At 41.7% G+C, this 27,460-nt stretch overlaps 1 protein-coding gene across 7 annotated transcripts in view; it reads right to left on the minus strand.

The window, feature by feature from the left end:
• Window positions 1–27,460, minus strand: part of MSL1 (MSL complex subunit 1) — a 1,034,461-nt gene that overhangs the window by 332,989 nt on the left and 674,012 nt on the right. For all 7 annotated transcript variants that reach the window (XM_044055025.1, XM_044055020.1, XM_044055021.1 and 4 more), the window contains one exon: window positions 4,783–4,850. In XM_044055025.1, the coding sequence (XP_043910960.1) occupies window positions 4,783–4,850 (68 nt within the window). The remainder of the gene's footprint in view (window positions 1–4,782; window positions 4,851–27,460) is intronic.

Raw genomic sequence — 27,460 nt, forward strand, 5'->3', positions numbered from 1 at the left:
TAAATCTGTATCCCTGGGATACTATATTTAAAACCCATTTGTCCTGGGTAATCTGTTGCCAGTTTCGTGCATGAAGTGTCAGTTTTCCCCACAAAGGGGCGGTCAAAAGTTAAGTGCTTGGTGATTGAAGTGGAAAGTCATTGAGACCGTTTACCACAGGGAGGTGCCTTGTTGCTTCCAGATTTGGAGGTGGAGGCACCCCATTGTTTTGTTCTAAAAGTTCCTTGTGACTGAAACTTGGAGCCTTTGGTATGTCTGGATTTGACTTGAGCGGCTCTCGTGGGAATGGGAAAGGACCAATTCCTAGTAGGCCAGTGCCTACTAAATCTGGGTGGCTGCACTTGTAAGAAATCTTTCACAGTTTGCATAGATTTAGCTTTATCTTCCATCTTTTTTAAAACTTCTTCAGCCTTATTTCCAAAGAGACTGTCCTGTTGTAAAGGAGCATCCAACAATTTTGCTTTAACATGGTCAGGCAGATTTTTGCTCCTTGAACCAAGCATATCTTCTTATCACAGATCCAGTAACAGCAGCCCTGCAGGAGGCCTCCAAAGAATCAAAACCGCATTGCAAAGTATGTTTTCCAAGTTGTTCAGCTGAATGTAATAAATCCTGCAACTCTATTTTCCACAGTCAGAAATCAACATTTTCTGTTTGAGTAAACCCATGACATGCTGCTGATATTTAAGCATATGAAATTGACAGTTTAAAGCCCTGATTGCCAAGGTTGCAGACGTGTAAACCTTCTTACCCCATCTATCCAGCGCCCTGGAATCTCTGTCTGAAGGGGTAGGATTTTTAGCAGTAGAAGCTTCAACACCCTTGGGACCCTGAGAAATGGTTTCAGGGTCAGCAGTAGGGTTTTTGAAAAGGAATTTGTGGTAGTCAGGAACCCTGTAGTATCTGTCTGGCTTACTAGGAGCAGGGGGCAGGGAATCAGGAGTCATACTGGATTCTGAGAAAACATCAACAATGTCTAGAACAGGAGGTATAGCCAAAGGCCTATGCGGAGGAAGGAGAAAATCCCTAAGTCTTTTTTTAGATTCAGAGAAAGCCTGACTTTCCCAGTGGAAGTGTTCCCTTAAGGTATGTAAAGTTTCTCCAAAAGAGAAATCCTCAGGGGGAGAAGCAGAAGGGATGGAATCTTCTGCATCAGAGTAATCATAAGTAGGTATAGGTAAATCCTGTTCAGAAGAAGAATCAGAAGAAATAGAAACCTGATCTGAAGATTCATAGTCAGTGCCTTGCCTAGGCCTCTTAGCAGGAGGGGGATGAGTACCCCTGATCAAGGTAATTACATCTTCAGCCATTTTGATCATCTATTTTTAGGCATTGGGGCCTGTACACGTGGCCCAAGCGTAATTATTTTTAGACATAGAAGTAGATTTTGGCCTTAGTTTTGAAGATGGCATCAGTTTAATATACAAATCTTTAGGCCTGAAAACACCCTCAGAAGCTGGTGCCTGCTCAGCGGTTCCGGACCCATCTAAGGTACAGACATCCGCGGGTTCAACACTTAAAGCATCTCGCGGCATACCGGACTCTGAATGGGTCTTAGTAGAGGCCTGCGAATCAAAAGTAGTGGGTATACGGGGCTGCGAAAGTGCCTCACTGAGCACCGTCAAACCTGTGACTGGCTTAGGAGAAGCATAGTCGTCGGTTTTGGACCTCGACAGTCTGTCTCTGTCTTTTTCTTTGTGTTTTTTAGGTATTCCGGTAATCGGATTGCTACCCGACAACATTTCTGGATAGTTAAATCTTGAGCCAAAATATTTAGAAGCAAAATATATCGAAGTTTAATTGTGCGTTGATTAAATTTAGCACAAAACCCACAGCAAGGCACGTTGTGGTCAGGGCCTAAGCAAGGAATACTGTACAAATGAAAATCCTTGAGAGGTATTTTCTTCCCACAGGTAATGCAATTATTAACTTTTACTGACATCGGTATGGAGCAAGAAAAAGTTTCCCCAACGGGGTACTTAGCTTTTAGTTGAAGACTTCGGTTCTGAAACTCAAAAACGAAAATTTCAGGAGTCGGCCGACCAGCACTTGCGAACTGCTTCTGCTTCGGGCATCGCGCGGAAAGAAAGACTGATGTAATGGCGTCGCCGGCATGTTTTATACCCCCAACGACCTGACGTCATGGAAGAAGGGACAGCAACCAACGCAGGACCCAATACTTTGTTAATCGTGTCGACTGAGGGCAACCTGCCAGCAGATTACCCAAATGTAATGACTGCAACAGTGAAACACGAAGAACATCTGGAGAACCTCACGTGAGTACTCAAGGGCCCCTTGTTAATCTATGCCAAGAATGACAGAGAGGGGATAAGTCGTCTATAAGCTTTGTTAGATTGTGGAAATTCTGCTGCCCACATTAACTTCTGAAACAGTAAATGATTTTGGAGAGTGATGTAATGGAGTCAGCTTGACAGTTTTTGATATGTCACAGAGTAACTGAATTTTTGCACTGGTTCAACTTCATTCATAAATTAATTTATTTAAATTTACTTACCACGTTTGACAGCACTGTTATCAATGAACCAATTTCAGTCTAAGCCTAAATGTAAAAAGTACATAAACACAGAAAGAGTACAATGCAGTTGACTGAAGGTAACCATGTCCGTAACTATATGCAGGACGTCAACTGATAAAACCAGTGAAGAATGTTATAGATACACACACATTGAACAAGTTGAAGACACAGCACTAGAGCATATTGCACTATAGCAACAAAAAGTGAAACTTTGATAGAATGCTTCAAATGAATAGAATTGTACTTTGTCAAATGGAATGGCTAATAAAATTCTATTTTGATTTTCTCATGCCTGGGAAAAAAAAACAGAAGACAAAGAAACAGACACTTCTGTACTAGGTTTCTCTGAGAAAGACTGCTGCGTTAAAATAAATCAAAGATGCTACTTTCAAAGTCACATTTACAAGGAATTAAATGAGATAATTTTAAATTGTATACCCATCCCCAGGACAATATAAACACTGTCAGTCCTTGTCATATGGTGGGATTTTCCCCCAGTAGACACAGCAGCAAAATGAATGTTCTGTTTTTAGCAGTCAAGAATGGTCTAGCCTCAAAACAAGAAAAGACAGAAAACTTATTGTAAATGAGAAACATTCCTACAGGCATGAAATGAAGACAAAGTAGTAGTAAATAAGCTTTTACTGACAAAACACTTTTCAAAAGATCAAAAGGCATCCTAGGTTGAATCCTCTTGTAAGAATTTGAGTGAAGCAATGAAGATATGGACATGTTTGTCTCATAGTACGCTATGGGATTGGGAGGGTATCTGGCAGCCTCTTTGCTGAGCAGTACTTATGCCTACTGACTTTAGTTCTGCTATTACAGAGGATGGACTTCTTATCAGATACAAATAATCTGGCAAAATGCATACCATGGACATTTACTGGAATGCAAAAGGGACAATTAATAGTGGAATACGAGAAAGAAATGGTATGTGCATAATAGAAGTGCAAAAAATGGCTATATGGTTCCATGCATCTGATGGTACCATCAAACTACAATGCAAGAGGAAAATAGTAGGGGGTGCAGATGAAAAGGAGGGGTAGAAGGGTGAGAACAGTATCACTTGAAGCAGCTGAAAGGGGAAAAATTCAAAACAGAACAAAAACATCTTACTGTATGAAGAGGGTGGCAGTACACCAGAAAGCCCTACCGAAGGGAACAGTACAGCTCAAGAAAGCTTGGTGGTGACAGAGACCAATGAAAAAGTGGCAAGCAGCTGCAATAGTCATCAGTAGCACTTTGGTTAAGCTTAACAAACTGAAGATCTTCTTTCACTGTTTAGGTAAGAGAGAGAACAAAAACAAAACAACGTCCAGCAAAGTCACCTGTCCTGCTAACACTTTCACTTTTCAATATGCTTTAGCTATATACAGCTACTGCAACAGCTATCACCTCTTCTGGAATCAATTCACTGAGACTTCTTGACCGAGACATACAACCAAAATGCAACAAGCAGGTGCCCCATATTACCATCACTACACTGTGAATGCTGTGTGCCACACAGAACATTTCCAGAAGTATACATTTGGCGTGAAATAAACCCCTTTTTATAAAGTGTTATTGTCATCGTTTAAGCTCTTCCATAAAGAAAGGCTGCTGCACCAGACAGCAAAATGTCAGTATAAGACAGGTTGCCAAACTAACAGGCAGTGAACCAGATTTCCTAAAATGACCCTGTATCAAAAAATAATCATCCTTAAAGTATTTAGTCATACACACCTCACAAACTAACCATACATTCAAATATCAAGTGTAACCTGAAGGCTGCAAGCCAGTTTCCTGGAAGTGTGTGAAGTCTTGGAAGCAGGCAGAGTTAAGTGAGGGAAGCACTATGTCATTTGCCAGCAAGCCTACTACACTGATATAACAACTCTTGTTTTGAAGTACAGGTACAAGGGATCTTAGTCATTAAATTGCAACTGATAACATGACACCCCAAGTAGCTTCATTTGCACAAAACATTCCTGCTAGTGCTCCACATGTCGATGGAGGCTACTGCTTATCTGTTCCCTAGCAACATGAATATTCTATTGCAATTCCACACTCAGGTTTGTAAGCACAGCCAGGCAAGTGCAAAGCTGCATAATGTCTACCTTTGCAGAGAAGATATTCATAGGCTATAAGCTTTCTTATGAACTTGGTCTGCATGTTCCGTGGCAGAAGTCATACTGAACTTTTGGTAAAAGCACACAACAAACAATGAATACACTATTATAATTAATTTAAGGTACAGGTCTCACCGTTTTCTTCTCTTCTCATCTAGTTCAAGCTTTGCATGCCGTTTAGCAAATACACTGTCATCTAAATTCTATAGAAAAAGAAAGAAAACATTAAGTACAGTGCACAGAATTCCATAAATACTAGTCACTCGTACGTTACCAAATTCCTGCAAACTGCAAATCTGACAATTCTGTCAGTGAAGCCTGACCAACTTCAGTTCTTGAACAAATGTATTATTATAAAAGTCCCAAATAAAACCTAAACAAATTATACCAAAGTACTGTTTCTGTACATTGATGGGATGTTAAAACGCCAGCACGGCTACTAAACTTTCATTCAAAAATCCAACAGTTTCACATAATGGACATACTAATAAAATAGTTCAGAAAGCCAAGTATAATATATGACTGCTAACAAGGATATGTGAAATAAGTTGAACAAACACTTAAAAAAAAAAAAAAAAAAAAGTGCAATGAAAATTTCCCACAAAAAAAATCAGTACATTTCACAAGTACAACATACAGCGGTTTGTGGTCTGCAAGTACAGTTGTAGGATACTTGATGTAAACAGTAGATCTTTGTGGAAAGGCCATTAAAGCAGTAAATCACACCATTTGGTTTATACCCACTTAATCTGTGTTGACTCCAGGCCAAAAAAAGCAAAACCAGTGGCTTATTTCTCTATAAACATCAATGTGGTGTCATGCTAAGAAGCACTGCTACAAGTATTGGAATGGCTCCACTATACATCTTGCGCTTCTACACGTGCACCTTAGATACTTACAGCCAAACTCCCCTATGGGGAGGGATGGATGTGCCATAGCACTTATTTCTCATAAGTAACATGTGTACTGATGCACCAATGCTTCTTTCAAAAGAAATAATGAATTTTGCTAAAACAGAGCAGAAGCATTTGAGAGTAACAACAGTAATTCACTTCAGGAGTCACAGTAACCAAACCGAAATGTCTGACATTAAATGTGCTGTGTACATGAATTTTGGAGGCCCTTACTTAAAAGAAGTACTGCTGCTAAGTCAGCTGTATACAATACTTAACATAGCTTTGGAAAAAAAATCCCACTCAATGTAAAAGTTGTAACACGTAAAACTAACAAAAAGGAAAACATGGGACCTTGACTTTGGAAAAAGAGAACAACTTCTCAAAAGTAACAATTCAATAAGCAGTAGTTTTATCAGGATAACCATTAACTGTTTAACAGAAGATGCATCATGTTTGTAAGTTGTATGCCTTTTCTGTGGCTTTGTGGCTTTGCATAAAATAATAAAAGACTAAGATTTTTGAAACCTGTACGAGAAAAATATTTTCACAACATTTTAGTTTTTCAGTATGTGTGAGAAAGTGTATAATCAATATTATACAACGACCCCCCATTAATATTCAAAAACGTGCACACTGATTGGTCAGCGTGCACGTTGTAAATCAGAGTTATAGTAATGGAAAAAGGTCCGGTCGTGTTTAACATAGCGAGACAGCTTTAAAAAAAGCAACAGAGATTCTTTGTTGCTTTTTTTAAAGCTGTCTCGCTATGTTAAACCCATTTAACATAGTGAAACAGTTTGTAAGAAAGCACCGGAGATCTTGCTTTCTCCATTGCTTTTGCCCACAGCTCTGATGTACTGCATAGGCATACGCATGCGCAGTACATCAGAACTGCCGCAGAATACCAGACAGCTGCGGAAGGGCAGCGAGGAGGCATTATACAATGCCATTATTTAAGAAAAATAATAATTTTTTTTCTTAAATAATGTCATTGTATAATAGCAATAATCCACTTTTGGGTGTGGGTAATGCTGGATTTACCCACGGTTGGCTTTGTTTGGCCACTCGGGCTTCGCCTCGTGACCAAACCACACCAACCGTGGGTAAATCCAGCATTACCCACACCCAGGCATGGGTTATTGCTATATTAATAAGCACAACAGAAGACTCATAATACTGTATGAGTAACATGGTGAGGAATACGTTACCATCCATTCAATTTTCTGATAAACTGCTTTATTCTTTTACATGGTTGTGGTAATGCCAGAGCCTGTTCAGGCAACAAATAGATGTGACCAAAACCAACCAATGAAGCAAAAAGCACCAAAAACTGATAAAATTGAAAAGAGGTCCAATAAACCACAATCGCAGCTGCTGAAATCCAATCTTTAATGAAAACACAACACAGTTTATTGAGTGTTTTCATCTAAATAAAAAAGAGACTTCATCAGAATACAATACTATTAAAAATGAGCAATTTAAATACTCTATTACATCTCCACCAATCACCTGTAAGAATTAATTAGCCTTAATAACAGACCATTAACTTAAAAAAAAAAAAAAAAAAAAACTGGCTAGGATAAGTACTACATAAACACTATTAACATAATAAAATATTGCAATATATACAATTATATCTAAAAAAACTAACCTCCTAACATATATATTATATATGGAATTATAGCTAAACTCACTAAACTAGGTATAAATCCCTACGTCACAAGATGGGTTGCCAACTGGCTCACTGACAGAACCCACACTGTAAAAGTTGCAAACTCCAAATCGGACTTCAAACCAGTGACAAGTTGAGTACCACAGGGCTCAGTCATGGGACCTCTACTGTTTGATATCTTCTTCTCTGAAGTACAGATGACTGCAAACTAAGAGCCATAGTCGAGTCCCCAAATGATGCGGACATCCTGCAGAAGGACCTCACTGAGGCAGATACGTGGTGTCAGAGCCATGGCCTCAATCTCAATGTCAATGTCAAAAAGTGCACTGTCATCCCTTTTGGTAAAAACTCTGTACCCATGAGCTACCACATAGGCGGCAGTCTACTTCACGCCAAATTTGTGATGAGACCTTGGGAGCCAGGTGGACAGTAGTCTCTCCTTTGATAATCACATCGCAGATTAGATTGTCAGGAAATCCTTCTATGTAGCACACCTCATCACAAAAGGGTTCTCATCCAGGAAAAAAAGAGGTTACTGTTCCCCTCTACTCACTCATTAGACCCATTATAGAGTACAATGCCCCTTTTGGGATGTACCTCACAAGACATCTGCAGCAGCTGGAAAGGCCACAGAAGTACCACACAAAGAGGATTACTAGCCTCAAACAGATGCCCTACACTGACCATCTCAAAAAACACCAGCTTTACTCCATAACATATCGCCTACTCCGAGGTGCTCTCTGCCTAACATATACAAGCTATGTCAAACCCAGAGCTGCTGGACATGCTACACCTAAAGAAATCCCAATCTGTCCAAGCTACATGCTCTAGGGACCTAAACCTCATCACCCCAATAAACAGGACATGCTGGAGGGATAGAGTCCTGTCCCAGAGACTTCCCATAGTCTGGAACAAGCTACCCATCTATGTCAAGCAAAGTTCCTCATTAGCACTCTTCCAAGAAAAATCTTTATGAGTGGATGGGAAATAGGAAATACACCCCACGGATCACTTCTGTGGGTCTGCTCGACAGGGGCACAGGAAAAAAAAACTTTCTTGGGTGATGTAAGCCAGGGAACCTTGTTGGCTAGGTTTACTTAGGCCCTTGGGCCAATAGCCTAGTACCTACCTATGAAACTATGAACCTATACGTAAGTTTTTATATTTTACTTGCCTTTTCATTTAAAATAGGCGCAATGGAAATTGCATTGTTTAAACCTGGGGGAAACATTGCAGCTAACCTAAGCTGCCATTCTGTTTCTTTTTTCTTTAATGTATTTTTCCACTCCAACCCCCCCCATCCCCCACAGCATCAAGTTTAATGATTTCCAAGATCCCAAATAGGAACTTTTCAAACTTCAAACAAACCTGAGAATGCTTATATAATGCACTATTCTGTTTCCCATTCCTTATATCATTTACACGCTCATATATTCTACATCTTAGAGGATGCTCAGTCTTGCCCACATAGAAATGAAAACATGTAGCACAGATACCTAAATAAACTACCCTGCTCATCCTGCAATTACTTTTCTTGAATAGAACTCTACTATGCATTCTTATTATTCAAAGTAAACGTATTCTCCTTAAAAATAAATTGACACTGACTGCAAGCTCCACACACAATTTAGTACAGGCATCTATTGTACATGAAGATTCTATTTCACATTCAAGAAGTTTCTTAAAATTTGCTCCTGTACTATTGATAAAGCTAGGTGCTTTACCCACTTTATCCAAAATGTCCTGATTCACCCTAAAAATATTCCAATTAGAGCTCAAGGCTCTCTTGATTTTATTAGTTAAGTGATTATACAAGCTTTTTCGGATTCACTTTATAATCTCGAAATACTGAAAGGTCGAATTTCAGTATCTCGAGACCATAAAGTTGAATCGTCAAAATAGCAAAAGTGCATGATCTTGAATCCTACTAAGTCGAATTCGCAGTTATGGGTTTACGTTACTTGATGTGTAGTGCATTGTGTGCATGGTGTCCGGTGTAGTCTGTGGATTTAGGTGGAATTTAAGGTAAGTGAACATTCTGTAAGGGCTTTGTGTAGGTGTTTGAGTGTATGTGAGTGTGCTTGTAAGTTGTACGTGTGCATTAGGGTAGTCAGGTAAAAGTATGAGTGTTTAAGTATTGGATGTGGTGGTGTTTGTATATGTGTGATGTGTAGTGTGTGTGTGAGGGGCTGTAGGATGTCTGGGTGTGAGTTTACTGTCTTTCTGTTTGTGCGATCTCGGAGTTAGTATATATAAGAAGGGGGGTGGGGGTGGGGGGTGCAGGGGGCCTTGCCCCCTAGCTTAAACGTAGTGTAGGTTTGTAGATGTGTGGTGTTATGTTTTTGGGTGTGTGTTTTTTTTTGTAGTGTGGGCATTGTGGTGTATATGTGGTGTGGTGTATGGTTTGTGCTCGTGATTTGAAGTTTTGGGCTCTCGGTGTTTTGTGGATTCGACTATGGTCTCAAGATACTGAAATTCGACCTTTCAGCATTTCGAGATTATAAAGTGAATCTGCTTTTTCATAAGAAGCCTTATTTGTATGCACCAATCTCTCATTACCTGTTGTAGGTAAACCAACCCCCAACAATGGTTTATAAAGAGTACCCCATTTTTTATATACTTCATCTATTATCTCTTCAGTAAATTCTTTGGGGTACCCTCTCTCCTGAAACATGCAAAAGATTTTATTCAATTCACTTTTCACATCATCTTGATGTGATGTCATATGTGCTACTCTAATTGCTTGCCCCTTCACAATGCTTTTTTTCTGAGTATCTGGGTGATTATTTTGAAAATGTAAACATGAATTACAGAACGTGTCTTTACGAAGAATCCTTGATCTAAACCCATTATTATCATAAAAAATATAAGTATCTAAATAATTAATACCAGAAACATCCCAACTACATGTAAATTGTAAAAATTCTGTAGTATTATTCAGATATTGTATAAATTGTTCAATCTCACCACTAGGACCATCCCACAAAATAAGGATGTCATCCAAAAATCTAGAATATATCTTTATTCTGTGGCAAAAAGGGCACTGAAATGCATAATTGATTTCCCATCCAAGTAATACAAGATTTGCATACACAAGGGAGGCAAGCCACCCCCCATCGGTACACCTTTGATTTGTTGATAAAACTCCCCCTCAAAATAGATGTAATTGTTTTCTAAGACAAAACTCAAACTTTCACACATTAATGTTAACTGGTCATGTGTAAGGTCAGAAAAATAGAAAAGGGTTTCCTCAAACAAAGCCATCCTGTCCTCCCTAGGAATAACAGTAAACAGATCTCTTACATCTACTGTAAGATAAATGAGATCTTCCTTTCATAGTTCTTTCTTTAAAATGGCCCCAAAATTCCCATGAGTCTTTCACTAGGTGTTCAGTTTTCTGCACCACATGTTGCACCCAAGAGTCCACATACACCGCTAGCGGGTGGGTCTTAGACCCACTTGCTGCAACTATAGGCCTAAAAGGAGGAATTTCAACATTTTTGTGGACCTTAGGAATACCAAAGAACACAGGGATAATGGGCTCTTTATTGTGCAAAAAGTTAGAATCTTCTATATCAGTCCTCTGATTTATCAAATATTCTTCTAAGAATGAATCAATACAAGAATAGGCTATGTGTATTTGATTTTGCGAAACCCCTACATATGTAGTAGCACCAAATGGCATCTCCTGCACCAAATTTGAATAATCTAGTGTTACAGTTTACATATAGTTGGGATGTTTCTGGTATTAATTTAGATACTTATATTTTTTATGATAAAAATGGGTTTAGATCAAGTATTTTACGTAAAGACACATTCTGTAATTCATATTTAGATTTTCAAAGTACTCACCCGGATACTCAGAAAAAAAGCATTGTGAAGGGGTAAGCAATTAGAGTAGCATGTATGACATCACATCAAGATGATATGAAAAGTGAATTGAATAAAATCTGTTGCATGTTTCAGGAGAGGGGGCACCCCAAAGAGTTTACGGAAGAGATGATAGATGGAAGTATATAAAAAATGTGGTACTCTTTATAAACCATTGTTGGGGGTTGGTTTACCTAGAACAGGTAATGACAGATTGGTACATACAAATAAGGCCCCTTATGAAAAAGCTTGAATATTACAATATAACCATTTAACTAATAAAATCAAGAGAGCCTTGAGCTCTAATTGGAATAATTTTAGGATGAATCAGGACATTTTGGATAAAGTGGGTAAAGCACCTAGATTTGACAATAGTACAGGAACAAATTTTAAGAAACGTCTTGAATGTAAAACAGAATCTTCATGTATAATAGAGGCCTGTACTAAATCGTGTGGATCTTGCAGTCAATGTCCACTTATTTTTAAGGAGAATACACTTGCTTTGAATAATAGAATGCATAGTAGAGGTCTATTCACGAAAGGTAATTGCAAAGACGAGTAGGGTAGTTAATTTAGGCATCTGTGCTACATGTTTTCATTTCTATGTGGGCAAAACTGAGCGTCCCCTAAGATGTAGAATATATGAGCATATAAATGATATAAGGAATGGGAAACAGAATAGTGCATTATATAAGCATTCCCAGGTTTATTTGAAGTTTGAAAAGTTCCTATTTGGGATCTTGGAAATCATGAAACTAGAAGCTGGGGGGGGGGGGGGAACTGGAAAAATACATTAAAGAAAAAAGAAACAGAATGGCAGCTTAGGTTAGTTGTGATGCTCCCCCCAGGTTTAAACGATGCAATTTCCATTGTACCCATTTTACATGAAAAAGCAAGTAAAATATAAAAAAAATATAATATATATATTAGGAGGTTAGTTTTTGTAGATATAATTGTATACATTGCAATAGTTTATTATGTTAATGGTGTTTTTGTAGTACTTATCCTATCCAGGTTTTTTTTTTTTTTTTTTTTTTTTTTTTTTAAAGTTAATGGTCTGCTATTAAGAGCAATTCTTACAGGTGACTGGTACAGATGTAATACAGTATTTAAATTGCTCATTTTTTATAGTATTGTATTCTGATGATGTCTCTCTTTTATTGACACGAAAGCGCTCAATAACTGTGTTGTGTTTTCATTAAAGATTGGATTTCAGCAGCTGCGATTGTGGTTTCTTGGACCTCTTTTCAATTTTAACAAACAGATGTAAGCAGCGGTGGTGCAGCGGTAGCGTTGTTGCCTCACAGCAAGAGGTTCTCCTGTTCGATTCTCGGCGGGAGCACCTTCTGTGTGGAGTCTGCATGTCCTCCGCGCGGTCAAATGGCGTTCGAAAGACTAAAATCAGTTATAGACAGGGCAGTAGTCTACGGTTGTGGGGGTATGCAGACCCACACAATACAAAGACACTTACAGACTGTTTACCGAATGCCAATTCACCTACTACACTGTCTTTGGGAGACAGGAAGAAACCAGAACAATTGTGGAAAACCCATGAGAAAGCAGCAAGGACATGCAGACACCACAAAGGTGGCACCCCAGCTGAGAACTCTTGCTGTGAGACATGCACAGCATCACTGTGCCATCCAAAATATAATCATTACCATAGTAATTAGTCAGCTGTAGTAGTCCCATTAATGTAGTCACATAAAAACCAACAAAAGGGCCTCAGTTAAAGTTTATCATCTACAGGAAGCTAAAAGATGTCCCAGAAATACCAGGTGGAAATTACAATAGCTCTACTGTTTCAGCGACTTCCTGGTGTTATGCTAAACATCCTTCTCAAAACTGAACGTTTTTCTTATCAGAGCCACTGTTAATGGAAGATCATAGCATTCTAGCAGATTTACAAGCAGTTCCCTATTAGGAAGGTGGCAAAGTTAAAGAGGGTATTAAAAGAATCAATACAACTAAAATAAGGCATGTTGGTAAAATAAAATATGCTGTACAATAACATACTGTTAGAGCACTGCTTACTAAGATGACACTGTGAAATCAAGCTCATTATTAATACCTGCAGGATGTAAGCATATGAAGTATATAAAGCTTCAGCAATTCTAGTGCATTTCTGAAGCTATTAACACCATCACTGGTACCTAGATCATTCACATATGTAATGGATACAAAATACTGTAATCTGTTCCTTGCAAAGACTTGAACAAATAAATACAATCTCTCTGCAAGAATAAAAGAAAATTACAGTTTACTAATACTGGCATTGTATGCCCTTAAACTATGAATCTAAATCCTGGGCAAATAATAAATCAGACTGATGACTTCCAAGACGGCTTTGCATTGAACAGCTTAATTTCAACTCTCTCAGTATGAGAAAAGAAACTAACGGGTAAGAGCCAGTGATGGCCAGTGATACTGTCTGCTTGAGTAAAATTCAGTTACTTGCTACTAAGTATACTGCCTGGACACCAGCAAACAAGAAAGTTAGAGATCCTCAAAGAAAATCAACCAGAAAAGGTGAAGAGAAAACACCAACTGGGAAGAATCCTGCATCTGTTTAGAAAAAGCAGTTCAAGATTCAGCTTTGGTACAAGAGATGGCTTCCAGTAATTTAGAGAAAAAATAAATTAGATGTTTAAGAGGTAACTAAAATAAATTTAACACAGGAGGAATATACCAACTCGAATAACAAAAGGCTAGAAAATACATAAACATAAGTTTTAACTTCCTATGCAGATGAACTGATAAAGAAGCACAAATCAAAGCATGGAATGAAGACTTCTCAAGAAGAGCAGTTTCAAAAAAATTACAGAATAGGAAGGCACACCACACAGAGGAAACCTGAGATTTTGTGCTATACCAGGAAAAACTGGAAAGAACAGACTATATTAATTTTATGTAAGCAAAAACAAACTGGAAAAACCTGAAAGGAGCCATCATGTGTATGCACCAAACCTGGACATGAGAAAGCAGCCAAGAGAAAGTACAATTTTGTACCTACCATAAATGTAGATGTTCGAGTGTTCACCCTGCTGCAGTCATCACATTACGGGTTATCCTGCCGTCAGGCGGTCCCGCAGTCGGCCTGAGTTCCAAAGTCTTGGTCCGGTGTCAGTTGCTGTTGCTTCTTCCCTGACGTCAGTGTGCCAGGGGTATATAAGAGGCATCCGACGCCATTTTCTTCAGTTTTTCTTGCCCCAGATGTCAGGTGCCCCCAATAGGTAGGCTATATATATATATATATATATATATATATATATATATATATATATATATATGTATATATATATATATAGCTATATAAAAATAAAACAATACCTTCAGGCACAAGCAAATACACCAGAGGTTATATAGGATAGAGTGGTATAGATAAGTTCAGCTAGTTCAGAGGGGGTGGAGGGAGGGTAACCTGGACTGCAGCAGGGTGAACACTCGAACATCTACATTTATGGTAGGTACATAACTGTATCGTGTTACCCTGCTGCAGCCGTCACACTTGGGTTGAATCCCAAAGCTAAGGATGGGTGGTGGAGTTAAAGAGGGTTAGAAGAAGCTAGTAGGCCCTGCAAAACCAGCTCTAGTCTTAAAATATAGAGGTAAGTGATAGTGTTTGGTGAAGGTGTGCACTGAACTCCAAGTTGCAACTTCCAGAATATCTTTGGTTGGCACTCCCCTGAGAAAGGCTGCTGATTCATAGGTTCATAGGTTCATACTAGGCTATCTGCCCTAGGGCATTTATAAGCCTAGCCAGAGTGTGTTTGGCTTTCGCCACCCATTTTAAATTAATTTTGCTATGCGTTTTTTGAAGTTAGTATACTGTGCCTCTGTCTAACAGTGACACAGAAGTGATAGCTGGGGTAAACCTACGATCTCCCATCCACTCATCAAGATTCCTCTTGAAGAGAGTCAATGTGGGACTCTGCCTAACCTGGACTGGGATTTTATTCCAGAGTGAAGGGAGCCTCTGGGTTATGAATCTGTCCCTCCAGCATGTCCTATTTATTTCAGTGCTGAGGTTTAAGTCTCTCGAGCGCGTAGCTCGATGGGATTTGGATTTTCTGAGGTGCAGCACGTCCATTAATTCTGGGTTGGACATGGCTTTATATGTCAGGCACAGATCGCCTCTGAGCAGGCGGTATGCCACTGAGTAGAGCTGGAGTTTCTTTAACCGGGCAGCATATGGCATCTGTTTGAGCCCTTTGATCCTCTTGGTGAGGTACTTTTGGGGTCTTTCCAGTTGCTGCAGGTGTCTGGTAAGGTACATCCCAAAAGGGGTATTGTACTCAATTATGGGCCTGATGAGGGATGAGTAAAGAGGTACGATGACCTCCCCTGATCTAGATGTGAATCCCTTCATGATTAGGTGGGCTATATAAAATGTTTTTCTAACCACTTTGGCCACGTGGTTGTCAAATGAGAGATTGCTATCAACTTGTTTCCCCAGGTCCCTAATGACGACTTCTGTACTTAATGGATTACCACCTATGTGGTAATTTGTGGGCACTTTGTTTTTGCCAAAGGGGATGACTATACACTTTTTGGCGTTTAGCTTGAGGCCATGGCTCTGGCACCAGTTGTCTGTTTCTATGAGGCCCTTTTGGAGTATGCTTGTGTCGGCTGGAGAGTTGATTATGGCACCCAGTTTGCAGTCATCTGCGAACTTGGTCAGCCACAGTCCTTCTGTGTTGGCCTGTACCGCCGAGAAATATATACCGAACAAGAGAGGTCCAAGGACTGAGCCTTGTGGGACGCCACTTGTAACTGGTTTGGAGTCTGACATGGCTCCAGCAATTCTAACCATGTGGGTTCTGTCCTTGAGCCAGTTTGCAACCCATCTAGTGACATAGGGTTTATATTTAAGCTGGTGAGCTTATCTATAATGCCGAGTGGGGTACTGTATCGAAGGCTTTGCGAGGTCCAGGTAGGCTGTGTGGACCACCTTCCCCTCGTCAATGGCCTTGGTGACTGTTTCAAAGAAATTGACCAGGTTTAAGAGGCAGGATCTGCCCTTAAAGCCAAACTGGGTAGGATCCAGTGTCTGTAGGTCCCCAATATCTTTATTTATGAGGTCCATGATGATCCTTTCCATAGCTTTGCAGACCAAGCTAGTCAGGCTTATGGGGCGATAGTTTCCAGGATCCGTTGAGGCACCACCTTTGTGGAGAGGGACCACTGTTGCTCTACGCCACTCTTTGGGTACATATCCTGTAGTAAGGCTAAGATTGAACAGTAGTTTTATGTTTGGGTTTACCTCTTCTTGGAGTTCATGTAGGACTCAGCCCGGGACACCATCTGGTCCCATTGATGCTGTGTTTTTTGCTTTGGAGAGGGCGGCTCTTACCTGAGCATCTGAGATGTCAGGGGGGCAGCACTCTGTTGGGATAGATATTTGCCCTTTTTGGGGGAGAGGGAGAAGTTTGCACTGAACCTGTCAGCTAGGATGTTGGCAATGTCTGTGGGCTCGGTGTATTTTTTGTCATTTTGGACTAATTCTGAACATATCTGGGAATTCCCACCCAGGTTCCTAACATAACTAAAGAAAGCCTTGTGATTATCCTTAGTGTCCTGTGCAATTTTTTTCTCGAAGCTGTCCTTAGACGATTTTATGAGTGCCCGTAGTTTTTTGCTAATACTGATCAGAGATGCCTTCCCTTTTGGGGATTTTGCTCTATCATGTAGTAGCTTCCTCCTTCTATTGTATAGTTTGTTTATGGCTGGGGTCCACCAGACAGGACGTCTGCCTTTGGAGGATTGGGTCTTGGTTTTATTTGGGATTGCATGATCCATGCATTCCTGAAGGTGTTCATAGAATGCGTTTATAAAGGATTCTGCGGTCTGGGCCGTATTTTCCACAGGCCCGGGGGCTTTGAAGGATTTCGCCTCGGTTTTGAGGCGTGTGAAATTTGCTTTAGAGAAGTTTTTCACTGTGGTTTTCTGGGCAGGGTGTGGGGTCGGGATGTAAATATCCAGTGAGATTAGTTTATGGTCTGATCTTACCAGCGAGGGATACACTTCTGGTCTGGAGCATAGTGTCCCCATGTTGGTGATGATCAGGTCCAGTATGTTTTCCCCTCTTATGGGAGTGGTAACAAGTTGTTCCATAGCATTTGAGTTTATAAATTCTAGGAACCTTTGGGCTAGGGTGTTGGAGCTAGAGTAATGCTCCCAGTCTATGTTTGGGTAGTTGAAGTCGCCCAATATAATGGTGTTTGGAGAGACCTTCATATTTTCCAGTATTCTCAGGAAGGCCAAGTGGGGTTCCTGTGTTTGGGAGGGTGGTCTGTAGCAGGCTATAAACTGGAAGGCAGTTTTACCCACAGTTAGTTGCACATGGATAGTCTCTGATGCTTCGTGCTGTGCCACCAACCTGGAGGTGTGGGTATCTTTGACGAATATTGATACTCCCCCTCCTTTTGTGGTTCGGTCCAAGTTTTGGGGCCGAAAAGCATGGTATGAGGTATAACCTGGTAGTGCTGGGGTGCTCTCGGGAGCCTTGAACCAGTAGCTGTAGCCCTGGTGGAGTGGGACCTAATGTTAGCAGGTACCGGTTTCCCATGATGCGTGTAGCAGAAACGTATGCAATGCACTATCCATTTAGAAATGTTCTGTTTTGAAATGGCTTTTCCTTGTGATCCTGCAGCATAGGCTACAAAGAGCTGGTCAGATTTTTTGAAAGCCTTAGTTTTATCCAAGTAGTAACGTAATTGCCTGTGAATGTCCAAAGAGTGCAGGAGTCTTTCTCCTTTGTTCTGGGGATTTGGGAAAAAGGTGGGCAAATAAATGGTTTGGTTTAGGGCCACACTGGATACCACCTTTGGCATAAAGGAAGGGTTAGTTCGTAGAGAGACTCTGTCTTGATGAAAAATGAGGAAAGGCTCCAGTGCCATTAGTGCCTGTAGCTCTGAGACTCTTCTAGCTGAGGTTATTGCTAGTAGCAGGGCAGTTTTCCATGAAAGAAATTTTAAATCAGCTGAAAAAGCTGGTTCAAAGGGCGGCAGTGTAAGTTTTTCCAGAACAAAGTTGAGATCCCAAGTAGGTGTTGGTGCTCTCCTGGGTGGTCTTATGTTCTTAGCACCTCTGAGGTACTGTCTTAGGAGTGGATGTGAGAATAAAGGAGGATCCGTGTTGTAATGTGCTGAAATTGCTGAGGCGTGGATCTTAATAGATGAAAAGGAAAGTCCTTTGTGCAACATCGCAGTTAAATATTGTAGAATCTGAGGAATGTTTGGATCAAGGGGATTTTGGCCTTTAGCCTGGTTCCAGGCGCAAAATCATTTCCATTTGTCTGAATAGGTTTTCCTGGTGCTGGGTCTCCTGGCCTCCAGAATGACATCCATAACAGCTTTGGATAGAGGTGTTGGCTGGTTGTTTAGGTAATTTGCCATGCAGCCAGGTTTAAAGTCTTGAGCTGGCTGTGTAGAATCTGACTGTCTCGCTGGGTGAGCAGGTGAGGAATTTGTGGTAAAATCCATGGTGGGCCGTGGGCCATGTTCCTTAGAATTGGATACCAGTGTTGGTGTGGCCAGTCTGGTGCAATGAGTATCATTTGTGGCCTCTCTAATCTGACTTTCAGCAGTACCTTTGCTAGAAGAGGCAGTGGAGGAAAGGCATACACTGTTAATGTTTTCCAACTGAATGAGAGGGCGTCCACTTTCCAGGCTTATGGATGGAATGTTCTTGTGCAAAATTTTTGAAGTTGGTAGTTTTGGGGGCTGGCAAACAGAACTATGTCTGGGCGTCCCCATTTTTGAGCTATCATTGCAAATACTTGTGGATCTAGTTTCCACTCGTGTGGATCCATGATGTTTCTGCTTAGGTCGTCTGCCAATGTGTTTTTCTTTCCTGGCAGGTATTGTGCTTGTAATTGAACCTGGTAAGACAGTGCTGTGTTCCACAAGGTCATTGCTTGCCTTCATAGAGGGTAGGAATGTGTGCCCCCTTGCTTGTTTATGTACCACATAACTGTGGTATTGCCCGTCTTTATTATTAGTTGTCCTGGGTGTAAGAGGTCCTTGAAAGCTGTTAGGGCATTCTGTACTGCTAGCATTTCTTTTTGATTGATATGCAGATGCCTTTCATCTGTAGTCCATTGGCCCTGAATGCACTGTCCTGCCATGTGTGCTCCCCAGGCATAGTCCGAGGCATCTGTTGTCATAGTTTGCCTGGCTGTGGGTAAGGTGAAAGGCTGACCCTTGTTGAGGTGACATGCCTGTGCCCACCATAGAAATTCCTGTTGAAGGCAGGGAATGAGTGGTATCATTGCTTCCAAGCTGTGGCTGTGCTGAGTCCATACGTTTTTCAGGTACCATTGTAATTTCCTCATATGCAGTTTTGCAAATGGTATTAGAAGTATGCAAGATGCCATGAATCCCATGGCTTGCAGAATTTTTCTTGCAGGGAGTTGGGTCTTTGTTGCCATTATTTTGAAATATTGAGTCAGCTGTTGTTGCTTGTCTGGCGTGAGATAAGCCATCTGGGCCGTTGTATTGAAGCTGGCACCCAGGAATATTATGTTTTGTGAGGGCACTAGTTTTGATTTCTTTTCGTTTACTGTGTACCCTAGGCAACGTAGAAGGTGTTTGACAAATGCCAGATGTTTTAAAAGAATGTCCTTGCTTTCTGCTTGAATAAGGCAGTTGTCCAGGTATGGGTATATTTCAATTCCTCTTTGTCTGCAGTATGCAATTACTGGTGTCAGGCATTTTGTGAAGACCCTGGGTGCAGTAGATAGGCCAAAGGGCAGTGCAGAGAATTGATAATGCGTTGAACCTGCAATGAAGCGGAGGTATCTTCTGCAATTTTGTCTGATAGGGACATGCAGGTATGCCTCCTTGAGGTCCAACGTTACTAGCCAAGCATTCTTGCCCAGCATGGGAAGAAGCTGCTGTAGTGTTAGCATCTTGAATTTTGGTACTTGCAGATAGGTGTTCAGAACTGAAAGATCCAGAATGGGTCTCCATGCTTTGTCTTTTCTGGGGACTAGAAAGAGTCTTGAGTAAAATCCTTGTCCTTGCTCCTGTGTAGGTACCTGTTGAATGGCTCTCATGTCCATTAGAGCTGTAATTTGTTTTTGTGCCTCTGCCCATTGATTTGGTGGGAGGTTTGGCAATCCTTTTATCCTTGGCAAGGTATGAAAGTGGAATCTGTATCCTTGTGAGACAATGTTTAGGACCCATTTGTCTTTTGTGATGATGTGCCAGTTGTCTGCAAAAAATGCTAATTTTCCTCCCAAGGGAGCTGCCAGGAGAGATTTGCTTGGTAGTTTGAGGACTGAGTCATTGTGTTTGTCTTCTGCTAGCTTGGGGCCTGTCTTCTCCTCCTTTCTGGGTAGCAGTACCCTATTGACAAGGTTTGTAAGGGCTTTGTGACTGACCTCTTCCGCTTGGGTGTCTGTATTTGCCCCCTCTGTGATCTGTCAGAAGCTGGAAAGGACCAGTTTTTTGTTGGCCAATTTCTGCTGAAACGAGGGGGTTGTACCTGTAAAAAATCCTTGACAGTCTGCATAGACTTTGCCTTATCCTCCATTTTCTTTAAAACCTCTTCCGCTTTGACACCAAATAATACATCCTGCTGTAAAGGTGCATCCAATAACTTTGCTTTAACATGATTAGGTAGGGTTTGTTCTTTTAACCAAGCATGTCTACGTATGACAGACCCAGTAACAGCTGCTCTACAGGAAGCTTCCAATGAATCAAATCCACATTGTAAAGTATGTTTGCCCAGCTGTTCAGCAGCATGCAACAGATCCTGCATTTCCTTGAATTCAGACTGTTCAGTATGTGTGCTCAGTTTTTGTTATAATTGAGACATTAGGAATTGCTGATATTTCAGCATGTGAAACTGACAGTTTAATGCTCTCATAGCCAGAGTTGCTGAGATGTATATTTTCTTTCCCCATCTATCTAGGGCTCTGGAATCCCTTTCAGAGGGCACAGGATTTTTAGCCATAGAAGCTTTAGCCCCCTTGGGACCCTGGGAAATTGTTTCTGGGTCAGCCACAGGGCTTTTATAAAGGAATTTGTGTGAGTCAGGTACTCTGTAGTATCTGTCTGGTTTGGCTGGAGCATGAGGTAGACGGTCCGGATTTAGACTAGACTCCAAGTAAACATCATCCACAATATCTAAAACTGGAGGGATAGCAAGTGGTCTGTGCTGGGGTAGTAAAATGAACTCTCGGAGCCTTTTCTTAGAATCAGAGTAGTCCTGGCCCTCCCAGTGGAAATGTTCCCTCATGGTATGTAAAGTTTCCCCAAAGGAGTAGTCTTCAGGGGGAGATGCTGAGGGAATAGAGTCTTCAGCATCAGAGTCTTCATAAGGGGGAAAAGTGTAATCCTGTTCCCCAGAAGAATCTGAGGAAATAGAAACCTGGTCAGAGGAAGCATAATCCTCCTCTTGTCTGGGTCTTTTATCTGGAGGAGGATGGGAACCCCTGATTAGGGTAATTAAATCTTCAGCCATCTTAAGCATCTGTTTCTTAGGCATGGGGCATTGAACTGTAGACTGATGTACAGTCTTTTTTGGTTTTAAAGGAGTTTTAAGCTTAGCGTAAGATTTAATGGTAAGTGTAGTCGGTCTGAAGACACCTTCTGCAACCGAAGGTGTTTCCACTGCACCGGGGTATCCTTCTGCTCCGGTGTCGGAAGGGCCTAATGAAAATGGCTGTGTCGGCCTAGTACACTCCGCTTGAGAATCCGCAGCTGTCTGGGGTTCCAATTCTGTGGTAGTCAGGGGCTGCGTAGGCCCCTCACTGAAACCAGAGAACCAGCGACAGGCCCAGCAGAGGCCTCGGAGTCTGGCTTGTTCCTAGGCTGCCTGTCCTTATCCTTGCGTTTTGTTATGCATGCCAGTCGTCAGTTGCTCCGACGGCATGATATAATTAAATTTCCTACCAAAGTAATGTCGTGCGAAGTCAAAACGGCGTTTGATAGTTCGTTTATTAAACCTAGCACAAAACCGACAACCTGTGACGTCGTGGTCTGGGCCTAGGCAAGGAATACAATAAGAATGGAAGTCCTTATGAGGTATTTGCTTCCCACAAGAAATGCAATTTTTAACTTTTTCCTGACATCAGACTGAGGCAAGAAAAGGTTCCCCAACCGGGTACTTGGCTTTACTGAAGACTTCGGACTGAAATTCGAATTGAAAATCTCAGGTGTCGGCCGACCGGCACTTGCGAACTGCTTCTGCTTCGGGCACTGCGCGGCAAGAAAGACTTAAGAAAATGTCATTGGATGCCTCTTATATACCCCTTGTGCACTGACGTCAGGGAAGAAGTGACAGCAACCAACGCCGGACCAAGACTTTGGAACTCAGGCCGACTGTGGGACCGCCTGACGGCAGGATAACCCAAATGTGATGACTGCAGCAGGGTAACACAATGAACATCTGTATTAGTAAAGATGCAATCATAACAGCAGAAAGAGCTGAGCCTGACAAAATTTGGAGAAAGCAAAGTGTTTGTAGAAAAATTATTATTCACTGTACACCAGGAAGAAGAGAAGCAAATGTATCCCCGCGGTCGGGGAATGCTGAGATCCAGCTGTCTTCAGAGTATTTTATGCAGAACAGACTAAGGAGAAAAAGTTTATCCAACAAAAAGTTAGCCAATAAACAGAAGGGGACTCTGCTTCTCATTCTTCTGACAATAAAGCTCACAGAGAGCCTTTGCTAATGAAACCTTTTCCAATGTTTCAAAGGAAGATGTTTGTCAGACAGAAAAAAAGAGCAGGAATCAACTAGAAGAATCAGAAGTACCTTGGACATGAACCAAAAAAAAAAAAAAAAGTTTTTTTAGTTAGTTAAAAAGTACAGTTGTGTACACTTACCATAAATGTAGATGTTCGAGTGTCTTCACTGTTGCAGTCATCACTGTAGGGTTCTTCCTGCCGGCAGACAGCCCTCGGTCGGCCAGAATCCCAAAGTCTGGGTCCGGCGTCGGCTGTTCAGTCATGCTCCCTGACGTCAGAGCGCCAGGAGTGCAAAGCTGCCAGCCGACGCCATGTTCTTCAGTTTTTCTTGCCCCAGATGTCAGGTGCCCAAAAGAGAAGGCTAATAGTAAATCAAAAATGTAACACAACAAACCCCATACTCTGTAGCAAATACACCTCAGAAGTAGGGTGAAGTAGGAAACCACAGAAATGAAAGTGTAAGAGGGGACAGGAGGGAGGGTAACCCAGACTGCAACAGTGAAGACACTCGAACATCTACATTTATGGTAAGTGTACACAACTGTACTATGTTCATCGTGTTTCACTGCTGCAGTCATCACTGTAGGGTTGAATCCCAAAGCTGAGATAAAGGGTGGTGGTTATAGAGTAGAAGGGGCGGCTAGAAGGCCCTGCAAGACTGCAGTAGCAAAGCCTGCCCTAGACAAAGTAAAGAGGGAGATTATAGTGCTTAGAGAAAGTATGCACTGAACTCCAAGTAGCAGCTTCCAAAATATCTTGGGTAGGTACTCCCCTGAGAAAGGCAGCTGAAGTAGCAGCAGCTCTGGTAGAGTGAGTTCTATTTTTTCCTGGGATTTGCTTTCCATGATGAGAGTAACAAAATCTGATTCCATGAGCAATCCATTTAGAAATGGTCTGTTTTGAAATAGCTTTGCCTTGGGAATTTGTTGCATAAGAAACAAACAGCTGCTCTGTTTTCCTGACATCCTTGGTTCTGTTCAGGTAAAAATGTAGTTGTCTGTGTATATCCAAAGAATGTAAGATCCTCTCCCCCTTATTTTGTGGATTAGGGAAAAAAGTTGGCAGGTGAACAGTTTGATTTAAAGCCACTTTGGAGACCACTTTAGGCATGAAATTAGGATTAGTCCTTAAAGACACCCTATCTTGGTGAAAAATAATATAAGGTTCCACAGCCATGAGAGCTTGTAACTCGGAGACTCTCCTGGCTGAAGTCAAAGCCAGTAGGGTAGCTGTCTTCCATGATAAATACTTAATGTCCGATGTGGCAGCAGGCTCAAAAGGAGGCAGAGTGAGTTTTTCCAGAGCATAGTTGAGGTCCCAGGCAGGTATGGGTGGTGTCCTAGGAGGCCTTAGATTCTTTGCTCCTCTGAGGTATTGTTTCAGAAGTGGATGCGAAAAGATTGGAGGGTCTGTATTGTAATGTACAGAGATAGCTGAGGCATGTATTTTTATGAAGGAAAAGGATAAACCCTTATGTAGCACGTCTGTCAGGTAATGTAAAATCAATGGGATATTAGGAATGAGAGGATCCGAATCCTGAGCAAGCCTCCAGGTGCAAAAATCTCTTCCATTTACCTTCATAAGATTTTCTAGTGCTAGGCCGTCTGGCTTCTAAGATGACATCCATGACCTGTTTGGGAAGGGTAGGAATAGTCATAGACCCTGAATTCGCCAAGCTGCCAGGCTGAGAGTTTTGATATAAGAGTGCAGAACCTGGCCCTGGTGTTGGGACAAAAGATTTGGTATCTGAGGTAAAATCCAAGGAGGCTCCTGGGATAGATTCATCAGTGTTGAGTACCAAAATTGATGAGGCCAATTTGGGGCCAGTAAAATCATTTTGGGTTTGTCCTGTTTGATCTTTAATAACACCCATGGAAGAAGAGGTAGTGGAGGAAAGGCATACCCCAAGAGGTTTCTCCAACTGAAAGAGAGAGCATCCACTTTCCATGCTAGCTTGTGAAATGTCCTTGTGCAAAAATTCTGTAACTGGTGGTTGAGGGGGGATGCAAATAGATCCATGTCTGGGCAGCCCCAGGCTTCTGTAATCATCTTGAATATTTGGGTGTCCAGCATCCACTCGTGTGGGTTTGACAGGTTCCTGCTCAGTCTGTCTGCCAGAATATTTTGTTTCCCTGGCAGGAACTGAGCTTGTAGATTCACTTTGCAAGCTAGAGCTGTGTTCCAAAGAGTCATGGTTAGTCTGCAAAGGGGGTAGGAGTGTGAACCCCCTTGCTTGTTTATGTACCACAAAACTGTGGTGTTGTCTGTCCGTATCAGTAGATGTCCTGGCTGCAGAAGGTCCCTGAAAGCCAAGAGGGCATTCTGTACTGCTAGCATCTCTTTTAAATTGATATGTAGGTGCTTCTGATCCTCTGTCCAATAACTTTGCAGGCCTTTCCCCTGCAAGTATGCTCCCCATGCGTAATCCGAGGCGTCTGTGGTTAACACCTGGTTGGCTGGAGACAGACTGAAAGCTTTCCCTTTGTTGTGAAGACATGCCATGGACCAGCAATGGAATTCCTTTTGTAGGCAAGGCAAGACAGCAATCTGTGTATCCAGACTGTGGCAATGCTGGGACCATACACTTATGTACCATTGTATTTTTCTCATATGTAGTCTTGCATGTGGAATGAGAAGGATGCAGGAGGCCATGTAACCCAGAGCCTGCAGGAATTTCCTTGCAGTTAGCTGAGACATTAGTGCCAAGGTTTTGAAAGTTGAAGCCAGCTGTAGTTGCTTTTGGGATGTCAGGAAAGCCATCTGGGTTGTTGTGTTTAGAAGAGCACCCAGAAATGTTATCTGTTGTGTGGGTGTCAAATTTGACTTTTTTATGTTCACAGTGAATCCCAGGCACTTGAGTAGATTTTGAACAAATTCCAGGTGTTGGAGTAGGACATCCTTGCTGTCTGCTTGAATAAGGCAGTTGTCCAGATAAGGGTAAATTTGAATTCCCTGGAGTCTGCAATAAGCTACTACTGGTGCCAGGCACTTGGTGAAGACCCTGGGCACAGCAGACAAGCCAAAGGGCAGTGCAGAGAATTGGTAATGTTTCGAACCGGCCTTGAACCTGAGGTATTTTCTGCACTCCTGTCTGATAGGGATGTGTAGGTAAGCCTCCTTTAAATGCAATGTCACCATCCATGCATTTTTGCTCAACATTGGCAGGAGCTGCTGCAGAGTAAGCATCTTGAACTTTGGTATCTCCAGGAAAGTATTTAAAACTGACAGATCCAGGATAGGTCTCCATGAATTTTGTTTTCTGGGAACTAGAAAGAGTCTTGAGTAAAAGCCTTGCCCTGTCTCTGATTGTGGAACCATTTCTATGGCCCTCATAGCCATGAGGGAACCCACCTGGTTTAATGCCTCTGCCCATTGGTGTTTTGGTAGGTCTGGCCATCCATTTGGTCTTGGCAAAGTATGAAAGTGGAATTTGTAACCCTTTGAAACTATATCCAGAACCCACTTGTCTTGGGTTATTAAGTCCAATTTTGTTGAAAAAGAGAGAGTTTTCCCCCTAGAGGGGCTTCCAGGAGAGAAGTGCCTGGAGCCATGCAGGGGGAGTTATTGAGCCTGTTTTCTATAAGATAGAGGTCTGTCCTCTCCACCCCTGGGGGTGGAAGCACTCCACTGTCTAGGTCTGTAAGAGGTCTGTGCTTGGGCCCTCCCTCTGGAGCGCCTATATCTACCCCTCTGAGGCCTGTCTGAGCTGGGAAAGGACCAATTTTTAGTTGGCCAATTTCTGCTAAATCTAGGGGGCTGAACTTGTAAGAAATCCTGAACCGTTTGCATGGATTTAGCCTTGTCCTCCAATTTCTTTATCACCACTTCAGCCTTAGACCCAAACAAAACATTATGCTGAACAGGAGCATCCAGTAACTTTGCTTTCACTTGATCAGGTAAATTTTGTTCCTTTAACCAAGCATGCCTTCTAATGACTGTGCCAGTGGCAGCCGCCCTGCATGAAGCCTCCAAGGCATCAAAAACCACAGTGTAAACCATGCTTCCCCACTTGCTCAGTAGCATGCATCAAATCGTGTAATTCCTTATTATCTGCACATGCAGAAATGGTACTTAGCTTTTGTTTCATAACAGACAGCAGGAATTGCTGATATTTTAGCATATGAAATTGGCAATTTAAAGCCCCGATAGATAAAGTAGCAGAAGTGTACACTTTTTTGCCCCATCTTTCCAAAGCTCTGGAATCCTTATCTGTCAGAATAGGGTTTTTAGCAGAGGCAGCCTTAACACCCTTAGGACCTTGAGAAATGGTTTCTGGATCAGCAGCAAGATTTTTGTAAAGGAACTGGTGGGAGTCAGGGACCCTGTAATATCTGTCAGGCTTAGCAGGAGCTGGAGGAAAAGAATCAGGAGTTAAATTAGCCTCAGAAAAAGCATCATCCACAATATCCAAAATAGGAGGAATAGCCAGGGGTCTGTGTTGGGGAAGAAGGAAATCCCTATGCCTTCTCTTAGATTCAGGGTACACCTGTCCTTCCCAGTGAAAATGTTCCCTCATGTCATGTAAAGTTTCCCCAAAAGAAAAATCCTCAGGGGGAGAAGCTGATGGAATGGATTCCTCAGCATCCGAATCTTCATAAGGAGGGAAAGTATATTCCTGCTCAGAGGAAGGCACTGAAGAAATAGATGCCTGATCAGAGGATTCAAGATCCAATTCT

This window comes from Protopterus annectens, chromosome 13.part0 (genome assembly GCF_019279795.1).
Source record: "Protopterus annectens isolate FY-2018-M chromosome 13.part0, PAN1.0, whole genome shotgun sequence".
Classification (NCBI taxonomy): Eukaryota; Metazoa; Chordata; order Ceratodontiformes; family Protopteridae; genus Protopterus; species Protopterus annectens.